Source organism: Crassostrea angulata, chromosome 3 (genome assembly GCF_025612915.1).
Source record: "Crassostrea angulata isolate pt1a10 chromosome 3, ASM2561291v2, whole genome shotgun sequence".
Lineage (NCBI taxonomy): Eukaryota > Metazoa > Mollusca > Bivalvia > Ostreida > Ostreidae > Magallana > Magallana angulata.
The window spans coordinates 48,797,186-48,819,916 of record NC_069113.1 but is presented as its reverse complement, the minus strand read 5'-3'; the positions used below and the strand labels follow the sequence as shown (position 1 = coordinate 48,819,916).

The 22,731-nt window shown below is 32.9% G+C and overlaps 2 protein-coding genes across 4 annotated transcripts; one reads left to right on the top strand and one right to left on the bottom strand.

Moving 5' to 3' along the window:
* Positions 1-1,235: 1,235 nt before the first annotated feature.
* LOC128176377 (probable tubulin polyglutamylase ttll-15) lies at positions 1,236-14,004 on the bottom strand. 2 transcript variants are annotated; one of them, XM_052842654.1, is made up of 16 exons: positions 13,867-14,004; positions 12,585-12,761; positions 10,487-10,723; positions 9,175-9,330; positions 8,766-8,885; positions 8,282-8,357; positions 7,990-8,059; positions 7,742-7,825; positions 7,311-7,395; positions 6,939-7,017; positions 6,705-6,813; positions 6,529-6,595; positions 6,099-6,226; positions 5,584-5,683; positions 5,297-5,410; positions 1,236-5,112 (listed from the first exon to the last, which is right to left on the bottom strand). In XM_052842654.1, the coding sequence occupies exons 2-16, from the start codon at positions 12,618-12,620 to the stop codon at positions 4,984-4,986; spliced, it is 1,590 nt and encodes a 529-aa protein (XP_052698614.1). In that variant the 5' UTR covers positions 12,621-12,761; positions 13,867-14,004; the 3' UTR covers positions 1,236-4,983. The 2 variants fall into 2 exon arrangements, with proteins under 2 accessions (XP_052698614.1, XP_052698616.1); XM_052842656.1 differs by lacking the exons at positions 12,585-12,761; positions 13,867-14,004 and adding an exon at positions 11,088-12,512.
* LOC128176378 (dual specificity protein phosphatase 12-like) lies at positions 13,970-21,895 on the top strand. 2 transcript variants are annotated; one of them, XM_052842658.1, is made up of 2 exons: positions 13,970-14,107; positions 20,476-21,895. In XM_052842658.1, exon 2 carries the CDS (start codon positions 20,517-20,519, stop codon positions 21,465-21,467), a length of 951 nt encoding a protein of 316 aa, XP_052698618.1. In that variant the 5' UTR covers positions 13,970-14,107; positions 20,476-20,516; the 3' UTR covers positions 21,468-21,895. The 2 variants fall into 2 exon arrangements, with proteins under 2 accessions (XP_052698618.1, XP_052698617.1); XM_052842657.1 differs by lacking the exon at positions 13,970-14,107 and adding an exon at positions 19,179-19,289.
* The last annotated feature ends 836 nt before the right edge of the window (positions 21,896-22,731 follow it).

Here is a 22,731-nt window from a genome sequence, read left to right as displayed (position 1 = left end):
TAATATATAATGTTAATGACTTTTGAGGAACTTTGTCAGTGAATTATTAAGAGATAGAGGTAATGTAAATCACATACATGTATATCTAAAGTAGTATAAAACCAAAAAGAAATGTTCTCTGGCATTTTCGCATTAGGTTACCATGAATGTTTCATTATTGGTTACTAATTTGGGTGCCATATATTTAAAAAAATAAGGGAATACTGGTAACTCTATTTTGCATTTTAGTTTGAGAGAGAAATTTTCAAATGTGAAGCTCATTGGCCTTAACTCTCCCATTGGTTATACATGTCACAAAGTCTAAGATTTAAAAATTGATGGCCTGATACATGTAGTCAGGTAGAGAACTAACCCATCTTGTCTGTTATTTTATTAGAGTTTTCCCCATAAATGTTGGTCCAGTTGGAGGGGGGGGGGCAATAATCAAGACTATATATGTCAGTGTGATTGCATTCTCTTGGGAAGGTTTTAAAAGAGTTTCTGCCTCTTGTTTGAGAATGTAAAATCCCTTTTTAGCTCACCAGAGCTGAAAGCCCAAGTCAGCTACTCTGATCACTTTGTCCGGGGTTGTCTGTGAACTTTTCACATTTTTTACATCTTCTCTAGAACCATTGAACCAATTGTAACCAAACTGGAAATATGTACACATTTTCTTCTCAAAATCTATTTGGTCAGAAAAGCTGAAATTTGTTTGTAAGCATTCTTAGGTAGTGTAAATGCGAGGCTTTTTTTTTCAAATCATGACCCCTGAGGGTAGGGTGGGGTCACAATTTGGGGTAAGGGGGGGGGGGGTGATCTTTTACATACAACCTAAAAGAAAATTCTTCTCAAAAACCATTTGGTAAAAAGCTGGATCATATGTGGAAGAATCCACAAGTAGTGTAAATTTTATTCTGTTCAAATCATGATCCCCATGGATAGAGTGGGGCAAAAATTGGGGTGGGTGCATATGTGTGACATTTTACATCATAATAAATAAAGAAAAAGTTTTAAAAACTGAACAACAAAAGGAGCTAAATGTTAAACATTAAAAAATGTAAGCGAAATTTAATTTTTTTTTTAAAACACGATCTTTTCTAATATTTTGTCCAGATATTTTGTATTTGATATTGTAAAGCTGATTTGATCAAGGTTTAATACGGACATTGCTACTCAGGTGAGCTATGTGGCCCCTTTACCTCTCGTCATTTGTATTAACCATTCCTCTTGCTTGTGAGTACATGATAAGAAAACACTTTCTTTGTAGTAATATTTAACTTCTTTTTTATTCTGTTCTGATAACAATTTGACAAAAATTCAACAACAGGAATTAATTGCATCATATAATTATGTAACAATACATTTATATCTTCATGAAAACATTACATGTCTGCTTTTATGAGAACCAATTTTCATGGATTGCCACTCATTTTTCTTACAACTTTGTGCTTGGAATGTATTTAAATGGATTCATTTTCATAAAAAAAATAGATAATGATCAAATTTCATGATTCATCACAGATGCTTACTTATGGATGAATGGTACCCACAAAAATTGAACGTATCTAAAGTATGAGAAATGAACTATAGTGTTTTATTTTACAATCTATTCTTATTCAACCGTAAAAAAAAACAAGTCATTTGTACATGTAAGTAACATATATTTCTATCTTTTAAAGGGGCATGGTCACGATTTTATTTTCCTGTTTTTATTATTTAAAATGCTTTAGAAATGCATTTCTAATGATTAAAAAAAAATTGAGGGCCAGTTGTAGAGTTTTAAGCAAGATACAGCGCTCACAATTCATTGTCATGTAAACAAGGCTCGTGCCGTGTTTATGTTTACATACGTTCAATATACCAGTAAAAAATCTTTTTTAAGCTGATTAGTCTATCTCCTTATTCATTTTAAGCATAAATAAATTGTTTTTAACGTTTAACACATTCATTTTAAGTTTAAAACTGGAATTTTCACTCCAACATTTAAAATGTAAACAAACGTTTTGTTTACATTGCAAAGAAATGTAAGCTCTGTAACTCGCTTATAACTCAGCGATCGACACTCAAATTTTGGTTGCTTATTAAAAATGCTTAACTAAAGCATTGTAAACATAAAATTTCGAAAAATAATTTTTGACCAAAATCGTGACCATGCCCCTTTAAAAGATCAATGAATATTAATTTCTCCCACTTATAGTAAGATATTTAGAATTCTTCTACTTTACCTTAGTCGAGAGTGCACATTCACATGTATAATTTTAAATTATCAATAAGATATTGCCTTGCTAGTTAAAAGGCTCAGTAGTGCCCGACATATTATACAACAAACCAGCTCACCGTGATGTGTTAACTAAGACCCTGTATGTTTCACACCGAGTATACAAGTATGTACCAATACATAAGTACATACAATAAAAAAAATTAAAATAATTCTCTTTAATATTAAATTATTGCACTACTGTAAATTCCTTAATAAACACGAGGAATTTATATCCGCGTTAAATCGCAGATTTTAAAACCTCGCTATTATTTTCTGAGAGTTGAAGACTATCAGAAATATGAATATATGTCCCGCGTTCGTGATTTTATATTCTTACTCGCGATTTGATGCAAAACAGCAGGATCGCGGAATTAAGTACTCGTGTAATATAAGGAATTTACAGTATGCAAAACTTAAAAAGAAAAGATGTACATCAGTATACACCCCAAAAAAGTTTACATAAGAAGTGCTGGTAGATGTATTCCTGTATATACGCAAGCTACTAGCTAATTATGAATTGTAACTGTAAAAAGTCTGTGTCAAGATAATGTAAACAGAGATATTTCATAAAAATCAGAATTTTAAGATATCAGGCATAAGTTCTTTCATAATACACATTACTATGAACTGAACTTCTGAAAATCATTGAGAACTGGGATAGATTATTGTAATAGCCAGGGCATGTGATAAAAAACACCTAGAAAATAAATCTCTATTAATAATTAATATTCTTAAAAAAAATATAGATGTTGATAATATCTATTTCTGTACATGTACTTTAAATATTCCACAATTAGCTAAAGAAATTGATGATAACAACATTGATATAAGGAAAAAGATGTGATAAAACATCTGGATCTTGGGACCCGAGAGTGTTAGAAAAACATCAATACAAGTAATGGAGAACTAGCCATATAGAGTGTTTTGCTAGTTTTACTGTACTAGTACTGTGGTTTCATTAATTTTCGTGGGTATCAATTTTCGTGGATTTTCTGAAAACCACAGTTTCAAGGATACGTAATTTCGTGGCCAATGATCCTATCAATACAAAATGTTAGTTGATATTGAACTTCAATGAACATTTAATTTCGTGGATCAACTTAAAGCTGAACACCGCTCGTAAATAGGCACCATCACACAGATACCTGGTATATAAACCCTTCGATTTCGTTACACCCGATTGCACACCTGAACCTCGTGGCCGACATGTAGCATTCCTTTCGTGGTCTTTAGATTTTATGCATTTTTTTCCTATCTTATGTTCATTTTCTGTTCGTAAATAATGCATTGACCAATTTATTTGATGTTAGTATTCTCCTGGCTTCAAAAAGTGTGTAAAATTTGATAATTTCATCGCGACCGGGTAACACGGCGAAGCAAAATGAACGTCCACACAGGTGAGACCTCTACAGCGAAGTACTTTGAACTGTTTAGAGGTCTGTCCCTTATATAAGGGTTGTAGGAACAGCAGTGATTAAAGAGAAATATGGCGGACATTGCCTATTTACGAGCGGTGTTCAGCTTTAACAACGAAATCCACGAAAATTGGTATTCAATGAATATTGATGAACCGCAGTATTTGGACATCCATGAACACAGGATACTGAATAAATAAATTAAGTAGACCTTGTAATAGAATAAAAGTGTATAACATGATACTAAAACTACAAAAAGATAAGTGTAAAATTCTTTCTTTGTTGTATGAAACAGTGGAAGATAATAGAAAATTTACAATATAACAGAATACAAAGTAAATACAATGTACATGTATATCACATCACTTGTCGTACAAATTAAATATATGCAATAGTTGGTAAAACTTGAGATTCAGTTGATATTAATCTCATTGTTCAATCAGACCACAATTCGGTATGTATTGCACAAAACAGTTTGCTGATATTCAGTATTTGTATATATTGTATACCTTTGGTAATAAAATGATATGATTTATGTTTTATGATATGACTTATAAAATAATATAGCTTATAAGCAGCTTATAAGCATTCAACATTGAGCAATTTAAATCACTTTCATAACAATACACAATGAATTCAGTGGTTAAGTGAAAGCTAATCTATATCACAGAGTCATTTACACATTTACACATTATATTTACATTTACACTTATACATTACATTTACACATTTCATTTACACAGTACAATCTAATGAGTCTTGTTGTACAAAAAGTGCCAGGCCATTCTATAAAGATGATATATTTGGTCAATATCACATGTTTGAAATGTTTGGGGCTACATTATTGCTGCTACTAAAACACTGTTCTCAAAGAAATGAAAATAAAAATACACTTCAGAGATAAAAAAAATTTCTCTATTACAGCTTACAATAAAACCAAAATGTAAAACCCCTGTAACAACACTGGCCTGTTAAATTTCATCTACCAGGTAGCTTCAAACACATCAATTTTCTGCAGATATATATGTAATATTAATGTCTCTGTGGACAAAATGCCCTACTTTAGCATTTATAAACATGATAAATTGATTAAATTCATTTATGAATAAATCTATATAGATTTTCAAAGTGTTTCTGAGATGGCTTGATTTGTACATTCATTAAAACATAGTCATCTAACTTGGGGGATTTTCTGTTGAGCAACCATCCTTAAGGCTGCAGCTTTCCTTGGGGTGTCCCTGGGTAAGCTTTAAGCATTATACAGGCACACTTCCTCCGGGGCTGTGGTTTGCAATAGGTATCGCCTCTGAGGCAGTAGTTACCTAAGTTTCAGCACCAAGAGGTGCTTTGTCTACACTTGCCCACAAACCACATGTACATCAGCTTGTTTCTATGGTTCAGACTGTGGAACTCCGGGTCACTGTGGGATGGAGTCCACTGTAATGCAAACTCTCCTGACTGAAACAAAAATTCAAAAGAATGTTAAAACTTTACGATTGCTACCTCTAAAATAACTGGCGATATACAAAGCATATTCTGAGGTGAAGCTGTAAGTTTAGAAAAACTTGAATCATTCATAGATAAAAGCTAAGATTAAAGGGGAATAACTCTGAGTTATCTTCCTTGATCACTGAAATCTCACCATTCTTTGAGGAAGAACACGTCCACAGTTTCCTTTGTTGATATGTTCTAAGTACGCCAGTTTCAGAGTCTTCTTCATAGACAGAGACACACAGGGACTGCATAATTTACACATCTATAAATAAAGGACAAAGCTTTTTGAAAAGTTTTTGGATTCAACTATCATCAAAGCAAATCAAACTGTTTGACTATAGGTATTCAAAAGAAAGCCATCTGTAGCATTATAGAGTTGGATAACAACCACAAAGTATGTAAACACAGGGAATGTAACACATCCTGTTAGTTTACCTCATTTTCGCAGCTGTGGAGGCACTGTGCACTGAGGCACCATTCGGGGAAAACAGAAATGTCTTTGTCTGACACCCTCATGTTGGCCTCGTCTTCAGAACTGGAAACAAATCACACAATATTAAGCGTGAAAAATGGAAACCTCTCTTAATTTCTTTCATGACATTGAGTTAATATCAAGCTAGCATTATACACAAACATATCTGAAATATAAATATAATAAATATTTGATGAACCATTCAAATAATATAATAATATACCAGAATGCAAAGGAAAATTTTGTACCGGTACATGGTAGTTTTCTTTCATACAATGTAATGGGATCAGCAAGTCTATATACATCTTAAACATTGAGCCTCATCTGAGCCCCAGAGTTGTTTCAGTGGTTGTTCAGAATCAAAACAATATCAGGATGATTCAACAGGATTTGCTCTCCTAGAGTCTACCTGTTTTATCACAAAATTGATGCTGTAGAGCAAGCGATACTCTGATGTACCTTTGACAGGTAAGCTTACCTTTGTGAGAAATCATGGCTGACCGGCCTGGTGACAAGGACCAGACTCAACAGGTTAAACACCACCTGTTCATACATTAAGGTATTCTCTCGGAAGTGACCAGATGACAGGTTGGGAGACATATTCACCTGGCAGAAAATATTGATACATGTACAGTCAGTATTTTGATTTCATAATATACAGATCCTTTAAAAAATTCTGAATCATTTAAAAATAGATCAAATTTAAATATTATACGTAGTGTTAAGTGTGTTTACTGGGGGTACATATACATGTATCACATCAGAAATTTTGCTACCAGTATGTTTATTGTACAATCTTCCTGTTGCCCTTTGAGTGCCCTTAGTTGGTCAATAAAGAAACTGAAATTGCCAGTATGTGAACTAATGATATACTATGTTGTACATTCATGCACAAATAATTCTCTCACCTCCATGAGGTAAACATTCAAATCCTCATCCAACGCAAAATCAAATCGAACCATTTCAAAGAAATTTCTAAAAAAAAAATAAAAATAAAATAAATTAAAATAGAATAAAAACTACTATGCAAAGACAGGTACAATGCATAACAACAGACAAAATTTTGACCAGTTCTGGTACTGACCTAGACGATGTGTATTTATTGGTGGCAGAAATGAGAGCAGCCTCCTTCTGTAGGTACACTGTTTTGATGGCTGAGGTTATATCCGCCCACAGCTTTCGAGAGTTGTGGCCTGCGACATACAAGAATATGAGTTATCTCCCTTAAAATGCTTACATAATAATAAGAACAATTTTTCCACCTGAAAAATGTTCAAACAAAACATTCATCATTATTCATTAAAACATGTTTCCTTACCTTTCATATCTAGATAGGCATTAAAAGCATCCTTAAAGTTAAAGTTCAGTTCTCTGTACAGCTTCTTAAGTGAAGGAATCTGAAAGAGAATATACATGTAGGGTTAAAACTATCAAAGCACATGCATATCAAATGATTAGCAACAAGTAATTCAAAAATCAAATAAATAATAAAGAACAAAGAGCATGCACATATAAATTATTTCCAAGGTTAACACAATTGGTGCGAATGTTGAAGGAAAAGAGACAGATAAAATTCTAAAAAAAAAGATTGGAACTGTACAAGGGATGTTTGTGATGCACATTAAATGTGCGGCACTGTGCCAAGCATAGACTGTATGCTACTGATTTCCAAACTTATTCTGTACAGTACCTCCCACACTGGTGTGTAATCATCCCCTACGACATACTTCTTGATGTCTCGGGCGTCAAATGGGTAGTAGTCATGGGAACAGAACCTAAAACAATCATATTCAATACAAGAATTCCGTCACATTTGAAGTTAACTCGCAATGGATACCACAAAAAATACTATGTCCTAACCATGTATTAACCAATCATTGTGATCAATTTAAACTTGAGGAGTGACCTTCAACTTTACAATTCATTCAAGTTTGGCCTTGAGTTTAGAAAGCTTGAAGTTTTACATGTACATGTATAGAAATTTAGGTCTATTTCATAATTTGAAAAAGTTTAGGACAAAGAGACATACTAAACATATTGTTATCTATTCTACATCTTGGTTGTTATGAAAATTGGCTAACATGAATAAAGTATGTGACACAACCAAGGTAAGGTACTGACCTGAACAATGCCTCGGACTCCAGAATGTACACTCTCAGGGGGTCAATGGAGGTCAAGGTTGTGTACACACCAATGTCAAATTTTCTGAATATTGATAGTGGAATGTTAAAAACATGTACCTGGTACATATATATTTCAGATTTTAGCAATCGTTACAGTTGTTATTATATTTTTAACTTTCCATAAATTCTATCTAAAAATATGTTTAATGAATGTGCAGAATACAGGGATGAAACTTTGCTACCCACCTCCCATCAATAAGGAACGGTCTATCCACAAACATCTGAACAAAAGAGCCGTCATCTGACAAGTCCAATTCTAGAGCAAAATCAGAGGAGAAGATAACTCTCACACCACTTAACATCCGAGAACAATCAAATTATTGTTGTACATAACTACAAACAATATTGTATAATTTGACAAGTTTCAAAGTCTCCTTTTTAATATAATGAAGCAATTAATTTATGTTCATAAACAAGTTGATATAATGGAAAAATGAGGAATATAAAACTTTGAAGTATAGAAAAGGTATACACCTACCCTGCACATGTTTGATCTTGATGCCCCTATGGCTATTTCTCTTCTGGACCCACAGCGTGTGTGGGTGTTCCTCTGCCTGCAATTTAACGCACGAGTGTCATATTGTGTATCTCAGTCCTTCATCTTAGAACCATTTTAACAAGAGCTTGGACTTTGGTTAGATGTGTCAAACAGCAATGTGACGTAGCCCTGTCTATTTCATTGCTGGCCACTCAACCATATATCTTTGAAATCAACAAGATTTGTCTGGCTTTTGAGCTAAGACTACACAATCGGTGCATATTTCGCTTGAAACCGCATCATTTTTAACTTGTTTTGATGAAAGAAATAGGTAGCTAAGTCCAACAGAAAGTCCAAAGTCTTGTTAAAATGGTTCTATTAGCAGAAAAATCAGTGATATACCAAAACACACTTCACATGTATAAGATAATAAAACATTTACATTTTACTATACAAATATGCAGTAAATTCATCACAGACTTACATATTGGAGGAATTGTCTTTTCTCCTTGGGGATCTTGAAGGCCCGGGGTATGAAGGGGTTGGTGGACACAGCCAGACTGACTTTGTTGGTTATGTATCCAGAGCCCGGGAAATGGTTCACCTGTGAAGAGAGATGACATCTAACAAAGTTTTTCAGGGATATTTTCTGTCAATCAAAGACATATACCAGTTGTTGCATTTACATTCACACAAAAAAGCTACACTAAAAAATATAAGTAAACTAAATTCAGAATCCAAATGTCACCAAGCCACAAACCACAAGGTTTTAAAACATTGCATGTCCTTGTGCTTGTAATCAAGACCAAGACATTTTACCCTTCTAGTCCTTATTAAATATGATAAATGAGATAACAACCATTTTTTAATACACAGAGGAGTAAAGTACTAACCTTTTGGTGAGGTTTTAGAACTGACATTTTCTTGGCCAGAGATTCAAATGGATACTCATGAGACCAGAGAACATCCCAGTCAGATTCGCCATTGCCAAGTGCATATCCAATTCTGTCAAATACAGCAAACACATGCTTCAGGTAGCCAGACTCTAACTGTAAAAATAGATAGAAAGTTAACAAATTAAATGCTTCAAGTAACCAGACTCTAACTGTAACAAAAGTCTGACATTAACACAATACAGGTAGCCAGAATCTAACTGTAAAAATGGACACACAGTCAACAAATGCTTCATGTAGCCAGATTCTAACTGTAACAATAGCCAGACAGTTAATGCGTGCATAAGGTAACCAGTCACTCTAACAAAAGTCCGACATTAACACATGCATCAGGTAGCCAGACGCTATACCTGTAATAATAGTCAGACAATTAACACATACTTCAGGTGGCAGGACTCTAACTGTAAAAATAGATAGAAAGTTAACACATGCTTCAGGTTAAGCCAGACTATACTGTTAAAGTATTACATTTGGCTGTGTATTCTGTTTAGCATTTTTTGGCGGAAAACGGCATCCGTTTAATCAAGTACATCACCAAATGTAAAATATATACATGTAAGTAGATAAATAGGTACATTCAGAAATGCGCTACTGTAAATTCCTAATTAAACGCGAGGAATTGATATCCGCGTAAAATCGCGAGAAGCCCGTCTCGCAAATTCTAAAATCTCGCTTTTAATTTTGGGAGACATGTAAACTACATGAAACTATGATGAAATTTCGCCATTCGCGATTTTATGTTCTCGCGATTTGATGGTAAATCGTTGAATCGCGGAATTAAGTACTCGCGTAAAATAAGGAATCTACAGTAATTAAATCAAATTCACTCTAATTTGCTGATAAATCATATTCCGCAAAATATCGTACACGCCAAATATAATACGCTTATGGTATTAACTGTTCAGTCAACTAATGCTTCAGGTGTACTTTAATTGTAATAAGCAACATGGTGAACACATAGGATAGCCAGATTTTCTTCTATTTGAAGTTGAATTAATCTTTTATTTTCAAATTTTAATGCTCTTTGACATGAAATATACCCACCAGTTCAAAAGTTTCTATATAAGTTGTAGAATTTTTGAAAATATAAAGATATCAACAAAACTTCAAAATCAAAAGAAAATTTGCTGACATTGCATTCAAAATAATAATGAATCATTTGATCATGCAATCATATCAACCAATTCAAACGGGAAGGTGATCCAGGTGGCATATCCATTACCCATATTAAAACAACAGTGTTCTCTTGTACCTTTTTTCCCTCCACCCACACAATGGGGGTCCGGACAGCATATTTCCCTGGCTTTCCCTCTGTCTGTGGCTGAACAGCTTGCTGAAGGTTCCCAGTTTCCCTCATCTTATGAAGCTCGTAGATGTTCAACAGAGTGAGGACAATCCCGAGTGCCAACACAACAATCACCAACGAAAACAAACGTCCGGGCTTCTTCATTTTGGGCTTTGGCTTTCCAAAAGTGGGCAACTGGGCATCCTAAAAATCACAACAAGCTTAGTACTCAATGTTTAAGAGTTGTCTATCACAACACTAACAATTTTTCCGACCCTTTGAATACAGTATTCAAGCTTCTAAGATAAAAGTGTGAATCGGTACAATATGGTATCAGTACGTTGTTACCAGCCTTATTATAGTAAGTAAAATCACAATAAAAAATAAAATACATTATGCTTCAATACGGCATGCAGAAGTAATTAAATCATTACTGAATTCTCTATGCACCTAATCATCCAGAAATTTAAATAAAAATGACTGAATTGCTAATCTTAAATACTTATGACTTTCTGTGAATAAAGAAAATGATAAAAAGATTGTAAAGATTCTATGAAAGTCACCATACCAAATTTTACTCCGAACAGATCTACAATTCCCCTTCTCCGTAGTGTCTCTTTTATGAAACGGAGAAATAAAGCCACATCACAAAATAATGGAATGTTCAGAGATCCAAATTACAACAATTTACATTTGTAATTGACAGGAAATAGAAAAACAAGATGAAAAAACAATGGCCTCACTCCCAGGAATAGTCCAAAGCATGTGTTATCTGTGTTAACATTCAGTTTGGTTCACACTTCTAAAAAGAACGCTCCTGTTTGATAATGTCAATTTCTGTTTAAAGGTGTGTGTCAATTTTTTTTTACCTTTCCCGGATTTAATTATCATATCACTCTATCTTTTTGACACTTCAGAACTGTACATATCAAGCATTACAAATTAACTTATACAAAATTCACTAAAACCTTGTACACACCCCATTAAAGTTAATTTGTGGCTTACATATTAATTATGAGACCAAGATTGTCAGTTTTACAGCACTGCCACATATAAATAAATCAACCACATTAATTTTCCTTTTAAAATGGGGTCATCCTACTATGGTTGTTCATCTGTGACAAAAGCATACGACATTTTCATTTTAATCAATAAATTCAAGGCTTCATCATATACACATAGAATTGATCTAATCTGCATGAATTAAATTATCACATTTCAAATGATTTCAGTCTAGAAATCAAGTGAAAATCAATGTACTGTTTGTTAGGGAAATAAATTCCTACTGCATGTTGCAATAATTTCTTTGAATATTTGATAAATAAGTACATGTAATACAGTGCTTTTAAAGTCAGTAGAATCAACGTCCTAAGTAATACTTATTAAGGTGTATACTGCAAACTACTTATTATTTTTGGAAAAAATTCACAGCTTCAATCTCAATTTTTTCACCACCTAAATGTGGTCACTCACTGTAAAACATTTTTAATCTCATTCGAGAATGCGATGTCACTACTAGAACCTGTTGACAGAAATATTTGTCGCTGTAAACCAATTTCTTAATGTCTCTTGCAACTGTAAGTGTACAAGGTAATTTTTTCAAATCAATAAAATAGGCTTGGTCTTAAAAAAGTCAATCGAGAGAACCAGTCTATCAGTGGTATAAAACTTGAAATAAACTTTTCGACAATAAAAGTGGTTAACAGTACACTGACTGTGGAATGAATGTTACTTACCTGTAGTTGGTTAATGGTACACTATCAGTGGAATGAACGGTACTTACCTGTAGTTGGTTAATGTTACACTGTCTGTGGAATGAACGGTACTTACCTGTAGTTGGTTAATGTTACACTGTCTGTGGAATGAAGGGTACTTACCTGTAGTTGGTTAACAATAGTATGACCATCAAATGATCGGTACTTACCTGTAGTTGGTTAACAGTACACTGTCCATGGAATGAACAGTACTTACCTGTAGGTGGTTAATGGTACACTGTCATTGGAATGAACGGTACTTACCTGTAGTTGGTCAATGTTACACTGTCTTTGGAATGAAGGGTACTTACCTGTAGTTGGTTGTAAGGTGAAAAGAAGCTGTTCATGATGTTTGCTATCTGTACAGACTTTGTCTCATCAGTTCAGAATAGGACCTCTACTTTGTGCCAAGTTTGTGTGTGTGTTTGTAAGAGATCTATACAGGTTTCAGGGTAAATATCAACTCATCCAGTCCACTTCATGTCAACCTATTCATACAATGAGAATAGATCTAAGTCAGTGTCTAAGATACTTCTTTGCATGTTATTCTTTGTCTTTTATCAGAAAAAGTTTGAGGTTTTACACCATTGCTAATAATTCAACAGACAGAGCATACCAAGAATTGATTATAACCATAAAGCTGATACTTTCGACAGTTTTCCTGAGAACACATTGTTTGTTATTGATATAAATCAAACAGGATGTTCTGACAAGTGTAGTTAGATTATGTTAATATGCCACATGTACTAAATAAACTATACATAATAAGATCAGTAGCTGGAAAATGTACTGGTAAGATAAATAGGGTTTTGGAAAAAATCTTTAGGAAAATGGTATTTACCATGTTATGTTGAATCATAGCAATGTTATTAAATTAATTAATGTGTCATACATTCATTACAAGTTATATCTTATTTAATATATATTATTTAATTATTACACACATAAAAATTAGTCAAAAGATTTCAACATCAGTGGAATGGAAAAAGAATATTAATATTATCACTCTATCAGAATAAATTAATCATTGTCTTTGTGTAATTTCAGCAGTACAAAATGATATACATATAGTGTACAGAGCACAAAAGGAAATCCTACCAATGTTGTATACTATAGAAATGTTATACAGGTCCATGGGCAAAATTACTTCTCTAGAAATAATAAATGACCATGATGTATTAATTAAGGCCAAGGGATACACCAGTCTTGTTTAAGCATAAAAATTACATCACAAATGCAATTATAATTTTATCCCTGTAACTAATTTGAAAATAGAATGTGTACAAGTTTTCATATGTTTATAAATATTGATCATTTTATGCAATGAATTAACAAGTCCTTTGATAAACATGAACACAATAAAACATAAAGATCAATTCAGCAATTGTAGTTCATATTGACTCTGCTTAATTGTTTCAATCTTTTAGCTCATGTCAAAAATCAGCCACATGTTTACAGAGTTTCTTTACAAACAAACAGGCTCATCAATACATTGAAAGGATTATATTTCACAGTATCAAACACTAATTAAATAGATGTCTGATTACTATCAAATTTGAAAGAATTTAAATTTTAAAATCTGCATGATATTACCTGTGATAACGATCTGGCCGCCTGATATACAGAAAGAGCTAGTCTTTGTAAGTTGTCCGCTCATTGTCAAATAACTTGGGGGTACATGTTTATATATCTATCTGTGTGTTAACATTTCCCCATCAACTGTTCCAAATCCTGTTCAGATGAAAGTCGACCCTGCAGCTTTTTAAGTGGCCTGCATAATCCCTGCCTAGAGAAATTATTCAGTGTTTTAACATCAATCAACTTTTAGCATCAGGTATATATATATTTCATATATTTAATATACTGTAACAGTACTGATCATTTTTTTTTCTCTTGAAATTTCATGACAGTAATCCAACTTCAAAGATTTATTGATGCTTGAATGGCTTCAAGTTGAAAAATGTACTTTATATAATAGGGGGTGCATTATACTAGCTGTTGATGCACAAGCTCAGAAAATGTAAAGTATTTATAAAGTTCACACAATATTTATTGAATAAGCTATATGTATAAATTTTATGAATTCTTAAACACAATCAACACATATACATAGTAATAGTATATCCTTGAAACATAATCTTATAATTTTCATTCACCTTCTAGACAATTGATGATATATAGCCTAACCACATCAAGGACATCATGCTTATTATGGATATATACAACTGACAGGTTTATTCTCACACAAGCTGTGAGGGTTTCATTAACTTACACATGTACATACACTAGTTTTGTCAGGTCACAATATAATAGGACATTGTAGCAATTATATACTCTGTGAGGTGTGTTTTTATTTTGCCAATTTTTACTGCAGTAGTGTTATTAATAAGCATACTAAGCGAATTTTGAAATATATACATTTTACAATATACTTTCCATGAACATTGGATTATTTATACAGATTAACATTATATTGCTATGATACATTTTCTATCATTAAATAAAAATTAATCATCTATTCATATATAATATATATACAAGTGGCAATACATATTCAAACCAAGGGTTTGCAGTCCACTCCTATCCCTATAATTAATATGGTAAGCAGAGTGGACTGAAAACACTTGGCTATATTGAAGATGGTGGCTATAATGTATAAACTATTTTTGTTTATATATCAGTATAAAAGTATGCTTTATAAAAACATGAATAAAAACCTTGGGTCTATACTTTGGTAGGGGGGGGGGGGACTAGATTGGCTGTTCGTTCACCTTAAAACGCATTTGCCCTTGACGCCGTTCGCCCTAGTTTACATTCGCCTTATTTTTATAAAAGATTAATGTATTTTTGTATTCTGATCAATTTAAACATTATGAAGAGATTAATTAATGAAAACAATACCACCCTTTTCTCTTTTACATAATAATCACCAATCGACTGACAGTGACATGATATTGATACGGAGACTTGTGGATTGATTTATCTAATTTTTTTTTTTAATGTTACAACATTTTATATTCTTCTGTTATAATTTTGTACTTACACGAATTTTAAATTTCACCTAATAATAAAACCATATTGAAATCTCCATATATTAATTATATTTATCTCATTTAGAGATCAAAGGATTGTGTTATGTAAATTTTTAAAAGATAGAATAGGTGATAATCATCTGCTTACTAGCTTCTGAATGAGCCAATTAAAGCAATTTCTTTAATTGTTAAAAAAAACATCAAGTGAATGTTTATATTTATTGTACTGATAAGCTGTATTAAGCTTAAAGTAAATAAAGAACTGAACTGAATCATTATAAAAACAACAAGACGGTTATCAAAAATTTACCGAAATAAAATTTTACAATTATACCAATTACATCTTTTTTGTTGAAAGAATTTAAAACATAACGCTAGAATATACATATAATTATTAAAAGTTAACATGTTTTAAGTTAAAATTAAATAAATAACTTATGCTGTGGTTGATTTAAAAACAAGGCGCGACGAATTTAGTTTGGGGCGAATGATTATTGGGGCGAACGATAATTAGAGCAAACAGACCTAGGGCAAAGGAATGCTGGAGAAAACGTACCCAGGAGAAAACGTACGCAATTTATAGGGTACGTTTTCTCCAAGAGAAAGAGAAAACGTACCCTATGAAAATAATAAATAATGGTTTTCACAGATATTCTTAAATGAAAAAAAATAAAATATACCATGAACATTTGTATCATTTCACATTTGTTGTTGTTGTTCTTAAATGCATACAATAATTTGTAACATACACATTCATGAACATGGCCTGAGCATTTTAATTAGTTGACAATTAATCCACCATAAACGGAACCGTCAAATAATTAGTTTTTATTGCAATCTCATTTGGAGAACTAAATGATGAGTATCAGAAGAAGTCGATATCACGTTTTTTAAAACATTTTTTTAAAAATTATCTATAAAACAAAGTTGCTTTAATAAAACCAAGTCCAAGTCTTTTAAACATTTGTTTGATTCATATACATGGAAAGTACTACGAGATGTAACATTGAACAGTCAATTTGCTTCCGATGCCACTGACATGTATAATGTGTGGAGAGTGAATATTTTACCTCATGCGCGGGGAGGCAATACATATTGTTATACTTTCATGTTAAATACTGAAATCTGATTGGTTAAGACGCAGTTAATAATATTTACTATTACCCTCAGCGTTAGCAACGCACTTGGCAACGGGTAACATTAAAAAATGTTACATGCGCGAAAATTATGCGCGTACGGTTCGCTGTAGAATTCACGTTATTCCTATATAAAAGCAGTAAAATTTTCTTAAAATTTTTAAAAAAGACATTCAGTATAACAAAATAAATAGTGCCTGTTTGGGAGGATAACAGTTGAAATTGACACCCCTCGAAAACCATTGTCTACCTCCGCTTCGCGTCGGTTGACAATGGTTTTCTCGGGGTGTCAATTTCAACTGTTACCCTCCCAAACAGGCACTATTTATATAATATTACATAATAATAACTGCTCAGGTATTTAATTGATTATCACTATAATAAAAATCAGGGGATCTCGCATAGAGACACTCAAATCGGTAAGGCTACCGATAAATGGATAATTAGAAGAAGTAGACTGATAACACTTTAAGACAGGTCATTCGTACTAAAATAAAAGTTGCTACAATTATTATAAAGATATTATTCATAAAATGAATATATTTCTATACATCTATGCATTGAAATATGCATAAAAGTAGCATTTGAAAATTATTTAAAAATATTAAAAACTATTAATAAGTATAATTTTGATTTTCATAGGGTAAAGATTGGGTACGTTTTCTCCTGGGTACGTTTTCTCCCGGGTACGTTTTCTCCTGAAACTCGGGCACCATGCAGCAATGCATTTTATGACAATTAAAGATATCAATTTGTAAACCTAAGTCAACCATATCACGCTCAGATGTAAGATGTATAGGTTCAAGTTTCTATGAAAGATGAAGACAGCCTATATGCATCAGATTTTGCAAGTCAGTTCTTTAGAATGCTGGAGAAAACGTACCCAGGAGAAAACGTACCCAGGAGAAAACGTACCCAATTTCTAGGGTACGTTTTCTCCTGGAGAAAACGTACCCTGTGAAAATAATAAATTGTATTTTTCATAAATATTCTTGGATGAAACAAAATAAAATATACAATAAACATTGTTCAAATGTTGCTGTTGTTTTTAAATACATGACACGTACATAAATTATTAAGATAATAATTATGTTTAATTAGACAATAATTTGTTACATTCACATACACGAACATCGCCTGAGTCGGCAATTGATCCACAATAAAGGAAACCGTTAAATAATGAATTTTACTGCAATCTAATTTGGAGAACTAAATGATGAGTATCTCAAGAAATCGATAGCGCGTTTTACATGTTTTATGTATATATAGGTTGTAAATAAACGAAATGTCTCAAGAATTGACCATACTTTGAAAGTTTCAAAGGTTTATAGGAGATTACTTATAACGAACATTGAAATTCTATCAACTATTGAAAATTATTTATAAAACTAAGTTGAAATTTTTTAGCTCAAATCAAGTCCAAGTCTTTTAAATATTTGTTTGATTCATATATATGAAAAATACTACGAGATGAACTACAACACACTGACTGAACAGTCAGTCTTAGTAAATATGTGATTTCCTGATCATAAATAAATAATCCTTATAAGTCTAGCCCCTACCCTCCCTCCCCCACTTTCAATTTGCTTCCGATGGCACTGACATGTATAATGTGTGGGGAGTGAATATTTTTACCTCCTTAGCGCGGGGAGGCAATGCATAACATTACATAATAATAACTGTTCAGGTATTTAATTGATTATCTCTATAATTAAAAGGCAATCAGGGGATCTCGCATAAAAATACTCAAATATGTAAGGCTTACGGTAAATGGAAAACTTAGAAGAAGTAGACAGATAACAATGTATGACAGGTCATTCGTACTAAAATAAATGAATACATTTCTATATATTTATACATTAAAATATGCATAAAAGTAGCATTTGAAAACTATCTTATATGTCCAAACCCTTTAAATATATAAAGTATTAAATTCATATATCTATAAAATTCATACTTTCCGGAATATTTAGTGTAAAATAGTATTTAAAAGTATTAAAAACTATTAAGTAGTATATTTATTATTTTCATAGGGTACGTTTTCTCCTGGAGAAAACGTACCCGGGTACGTTTTCTCCAGGAGAAAACGTACCCTAGAAATTGGGTACGTTTTCTCCTGGGTACGTTTTCTCCTGGGTACGTTTTCTCCTGATACCGTTCTTTACCCCCCCCCCCCCCCACCCCTTCCAAACTGGGTGTTAATCTTCCTGGTTGCACACTTCCTTGGGTGCTTCGCGTCTGATTTTATTAAATTTCCTACACGTCAAACCAACGCTACCTACACCTATGACATGTTTATAGTTGTATACACAGGGGCCAAGCCCGTTTTAACATTAATTTCATATGGTTACATTGAAATTAATGTTAAAACGGGAATGGCCCCTGTCAATTCATATGGCATTTCCTTGTTCAGTAAGATGCCTACAGGCTACAGCGCGGCGTTGTGTACAGAAACAGTAGGCCTTCATGTTTCGGGTTTTTTTCTTCTATTAAACAAACAGTTAATAAAATGCATGCTAAGAAGTTAGATCTACCTGTAATGGACTTGTGTTAAATAGCGTCTCCATGTTTTTATCGACTTACATGTACAGTCTTACCTGTCATTAGAAGTGGTTCGTCCAACTTTCGCTCGGCACACCTCGGCCGATTCGTATCTCATCTATGTAGGTTACGGAATCAGCCGAGGTTTGCCGAATGTCCAACTTTTACTTGATTTCGTAGCTTTTCGGGTTTCTTCATCGCGTAGCATCAAGAGTCAAAAGGGTTACGAAAGTTTAAGAGGCAAAAGAGTTCCACAACAAACACATTTCCCTATTTTCAGAACTTAGCTTATTTCATTGTTTTCAAGGTGAGAAAAGACATTTTTTTTGGATTACATGTAATTTGAATAAGAGCATATAAAGGGGTAGATGTCATGGGGTTTTTATTGTCACATTGAAACTTTTGCAATCTTTGGACCACGTGAAAATATCCGAATTTCCTCAGGTGTTAAATTTTTTTATTATGCCATTGTAGATTTCCGATTTTCCGATTTTCTTCAAAGTATCCGAATCTCGAAATAAAGCCATTATATAATTTTTAAACACACTGTTTACCTTAAACTTAAATAAGAGTTTAAATTGTTATACATGATGATGAAGCTGGTGTGACATTTCATAATCATATTGAAATCCATGTATTTGAAAAAGTATATCAAATTTTCTTATTTAAATTATTATGCTGGTAAATAAAATTGCTGTGTTTACACGAGAAATTTTAATATGTGTCAAGTTATAGCTCAGTTTGGCGATGTTGTTTTCTATTAACATAGTTAAACGTTACTATTTTACTACTATACTAATGTTACAGTAATTCTCTTAGCTGATGAAATCAGACTAAGTTACCAATAGGAAATTGAATTATTTATGATAAGTAAAAATTTAAAATATGCTGATAAAATTATGATAAATCCAGTTATAACCAGAGGCTTAGTTTGCCAGGTTCCAAGTCAACTTCACTTAAAGATTTAGGTACTGAGTTGACTAGTCAGCAAGTTATATAAAACATGTATTTTTCTACGAGTTTTATTTAACGAAAAACTTCTGGTGTGGCTTTGGAATTATGTGCAGCCTTCAGTTGGCAATGTAAAGATTTTCAATTTTCCTCTCTTTTACCATGGTATTGTAATATATTCTCCAAAAATATATAGTGTAAATCCACACAAGTAGTAATATATGAAAAAAATAACAACATCGATATAAACTCAACTAGTTTCATTATCAATCATCAAGAGTTTGATAATTAATAATGAAACTAATTGGGTTTATTATTAGATTCAGCTCTATATATTGTTTATTATGATATGAAGGGTTCGTTATACATGTATATATATATATATATATATCTTTATGCTCTTAAAACTCTGGCAACCATATATGTGACAATTGTAGATTAATGCTTGCCATTGTGTTTACATTTAAAACTTGTTACAGTATGCAAAAATGTTTTTAAAAAGGTACTACCAATATTTATTTGACATGTTATTTTTTGTTCAGTTATAGAATAAGTGGATTAAGACAATTTGACACAAATAAAGATGGAAGGTTCTAAGGAGTCAGACTTTAGCCACATAGTGGACAACATCTATATAGGCGCAGAAAGGGCAGTACACAGAACAGACCAGCTGAAACAAAATAATGTCACTCACATCTTGACCATCAACAATGTTCCCCTACATCGGAGCATCACAGAAAGCTACAAGTACAAGTTTATTTATGGACTTGACCTTGAATTCACTGACCTTCTCAGCCATTTTGAAGAATGTTTCCATTTCATAGAAGATGCCACTGAGAGTGGAGGCAGTGTTCTGGTGCATTGCCTTATGGGGTGTTCCAGAAGTGCAACCATTGCGATTGCTTATCTTATGTATAAAAACAAAATAACTTATGAAGAGGCCTTGGAAATTGTGAAAAATAAAAGACCAATGGTGTGTCCCAATGAAGGGTTCGTTTCTCAGCTGCTTTTGTTTGAGGAAATGGGTTGTGCCATGGACAGGACACATGAGAAATACAGGCAGTATAGACTCAAGAAGCTGGCCGACAACTTACAGGGCTCCACTTCTGAAGAGAGACTTAAGCTGCAGGCCGATTACTTTGATACTGCTGAGGAACTCAAAAAAGAGGATGTAGTGTTTAAATGTCGTAAATGTCGACAGGCCCTGTTCAAGCAGTCAGGGATCATGAAGCACTGTGTCGGAGAGGGAGAGGTTGCATTCAGCTGGAGGGGGAAAGTGTCCACGGAGAAGACCGAAAAACCTAATGACCCTGCGGTCTGTGATTTATCATACTTCATCGAGCCGGTCAGATGGATGGCAGGATCCATTCAGGATCTTGAAGGAAAGCTGTCATGTCCCAAATGTAATTGTAAAATTGGCTCCTTCCTGTGGTATGGGGAAAGGTGTCCGTGTGGTTCCTGGGTGGCACCCGCCTTCCACATCCAGACCACCAAAGTGGATATGTGTAAACCCAGAGTTGTTCCAACTAGATGATAGAGTAACTCTAAAATTAATATTGTCATGTGCTATGTGCACATTATATGTTCTAGTATTTATTATCTTTAATTTGCATGTGAGGGACTTACCCTCATTCCTCACTCAAAAACAGATACAGAACTATAGTTAATGTATATTGGTGTCAAAGTCCTTGTCACTTATGATGTTGCCTATACATTTGAAAGTAAAGAGTCAGAAGACATAATTTTATGTTGTTCTGATAAAAAATCCTTTCAAACATACAAACAATTCATGTAAAATGGTTTATTTTTATTTTTGTGATAATTTTTTATTTTCTGTCACTCTCAGAATAACTCATCAAAAGATGATTTATACTTCATTGTCTTATCTTCCTAGTAAGTAAATGTTATTACAGTAGCATTTAATGTATGTTTGTAAAATAAAATGAACTTATATATTGTTAATGTTTTAAGGTTGTTGAATTTGTAATTTAACAAAATCTAAAGATGAAAAGCTGCATATTAAGCAATTATGAAGCAAAAAGTTTTGGAGAGAACTGTGCAACACACACTGGTTTTTAAAAATAGCCATGCACATATATATGTACATAATGTATTAAGAACATTATTGATAGTCTTAAATCTAGATCTGTTACTAAAAATCACATCTGTATCTTTCTGTATTCATAATCAGAAAATTGATTAAATTAGGATTAAAAATATGCAACATGAACAAAATAATGTAAAAATATTGTGAATACATTAGAAATACATGTATCATTTTGTATCCCAACAAGTGAACATTCTAGGAAAATAATTCAAGTGTGTAAATTCTAGGCCAAAATAACATAAAGCATTTAAATATAAAGTATTTTGTTGTGATTAGAATGGCTAAGAGGTTTGAGCACTAGACCTTAGGTAGCATTATCCACCCAGATTAAGAAAAAGAGGCTCCGATTTCACAAAAAAAACTTAAGTCAAATCTCAGACTTAAAGTCTGAGTTTTTTCTCCAATATTTGAGTTTTTTCTCAAATTTGAGAAAACTCAAATATCTGCGTTTCACAAAAAAATCTTAGTCGTTTTTTTTTTTACTCAATTTGAGAAAAAACTTAAGTTACCTTCATAGCAGACTTAAGTCAAAATAAATTCTCAAATATGGCAATTAACAACAGACGGCAGTGTCGCCATCGTAGACATTGGCAACGAATTTGCCATTATCGTCTTGTTAACAGACAAAATACACTAGAAAACTTGCCCGAGTAAGTAAAAAATTCAACTCAGCTGAGAAGTGACTAAGTTT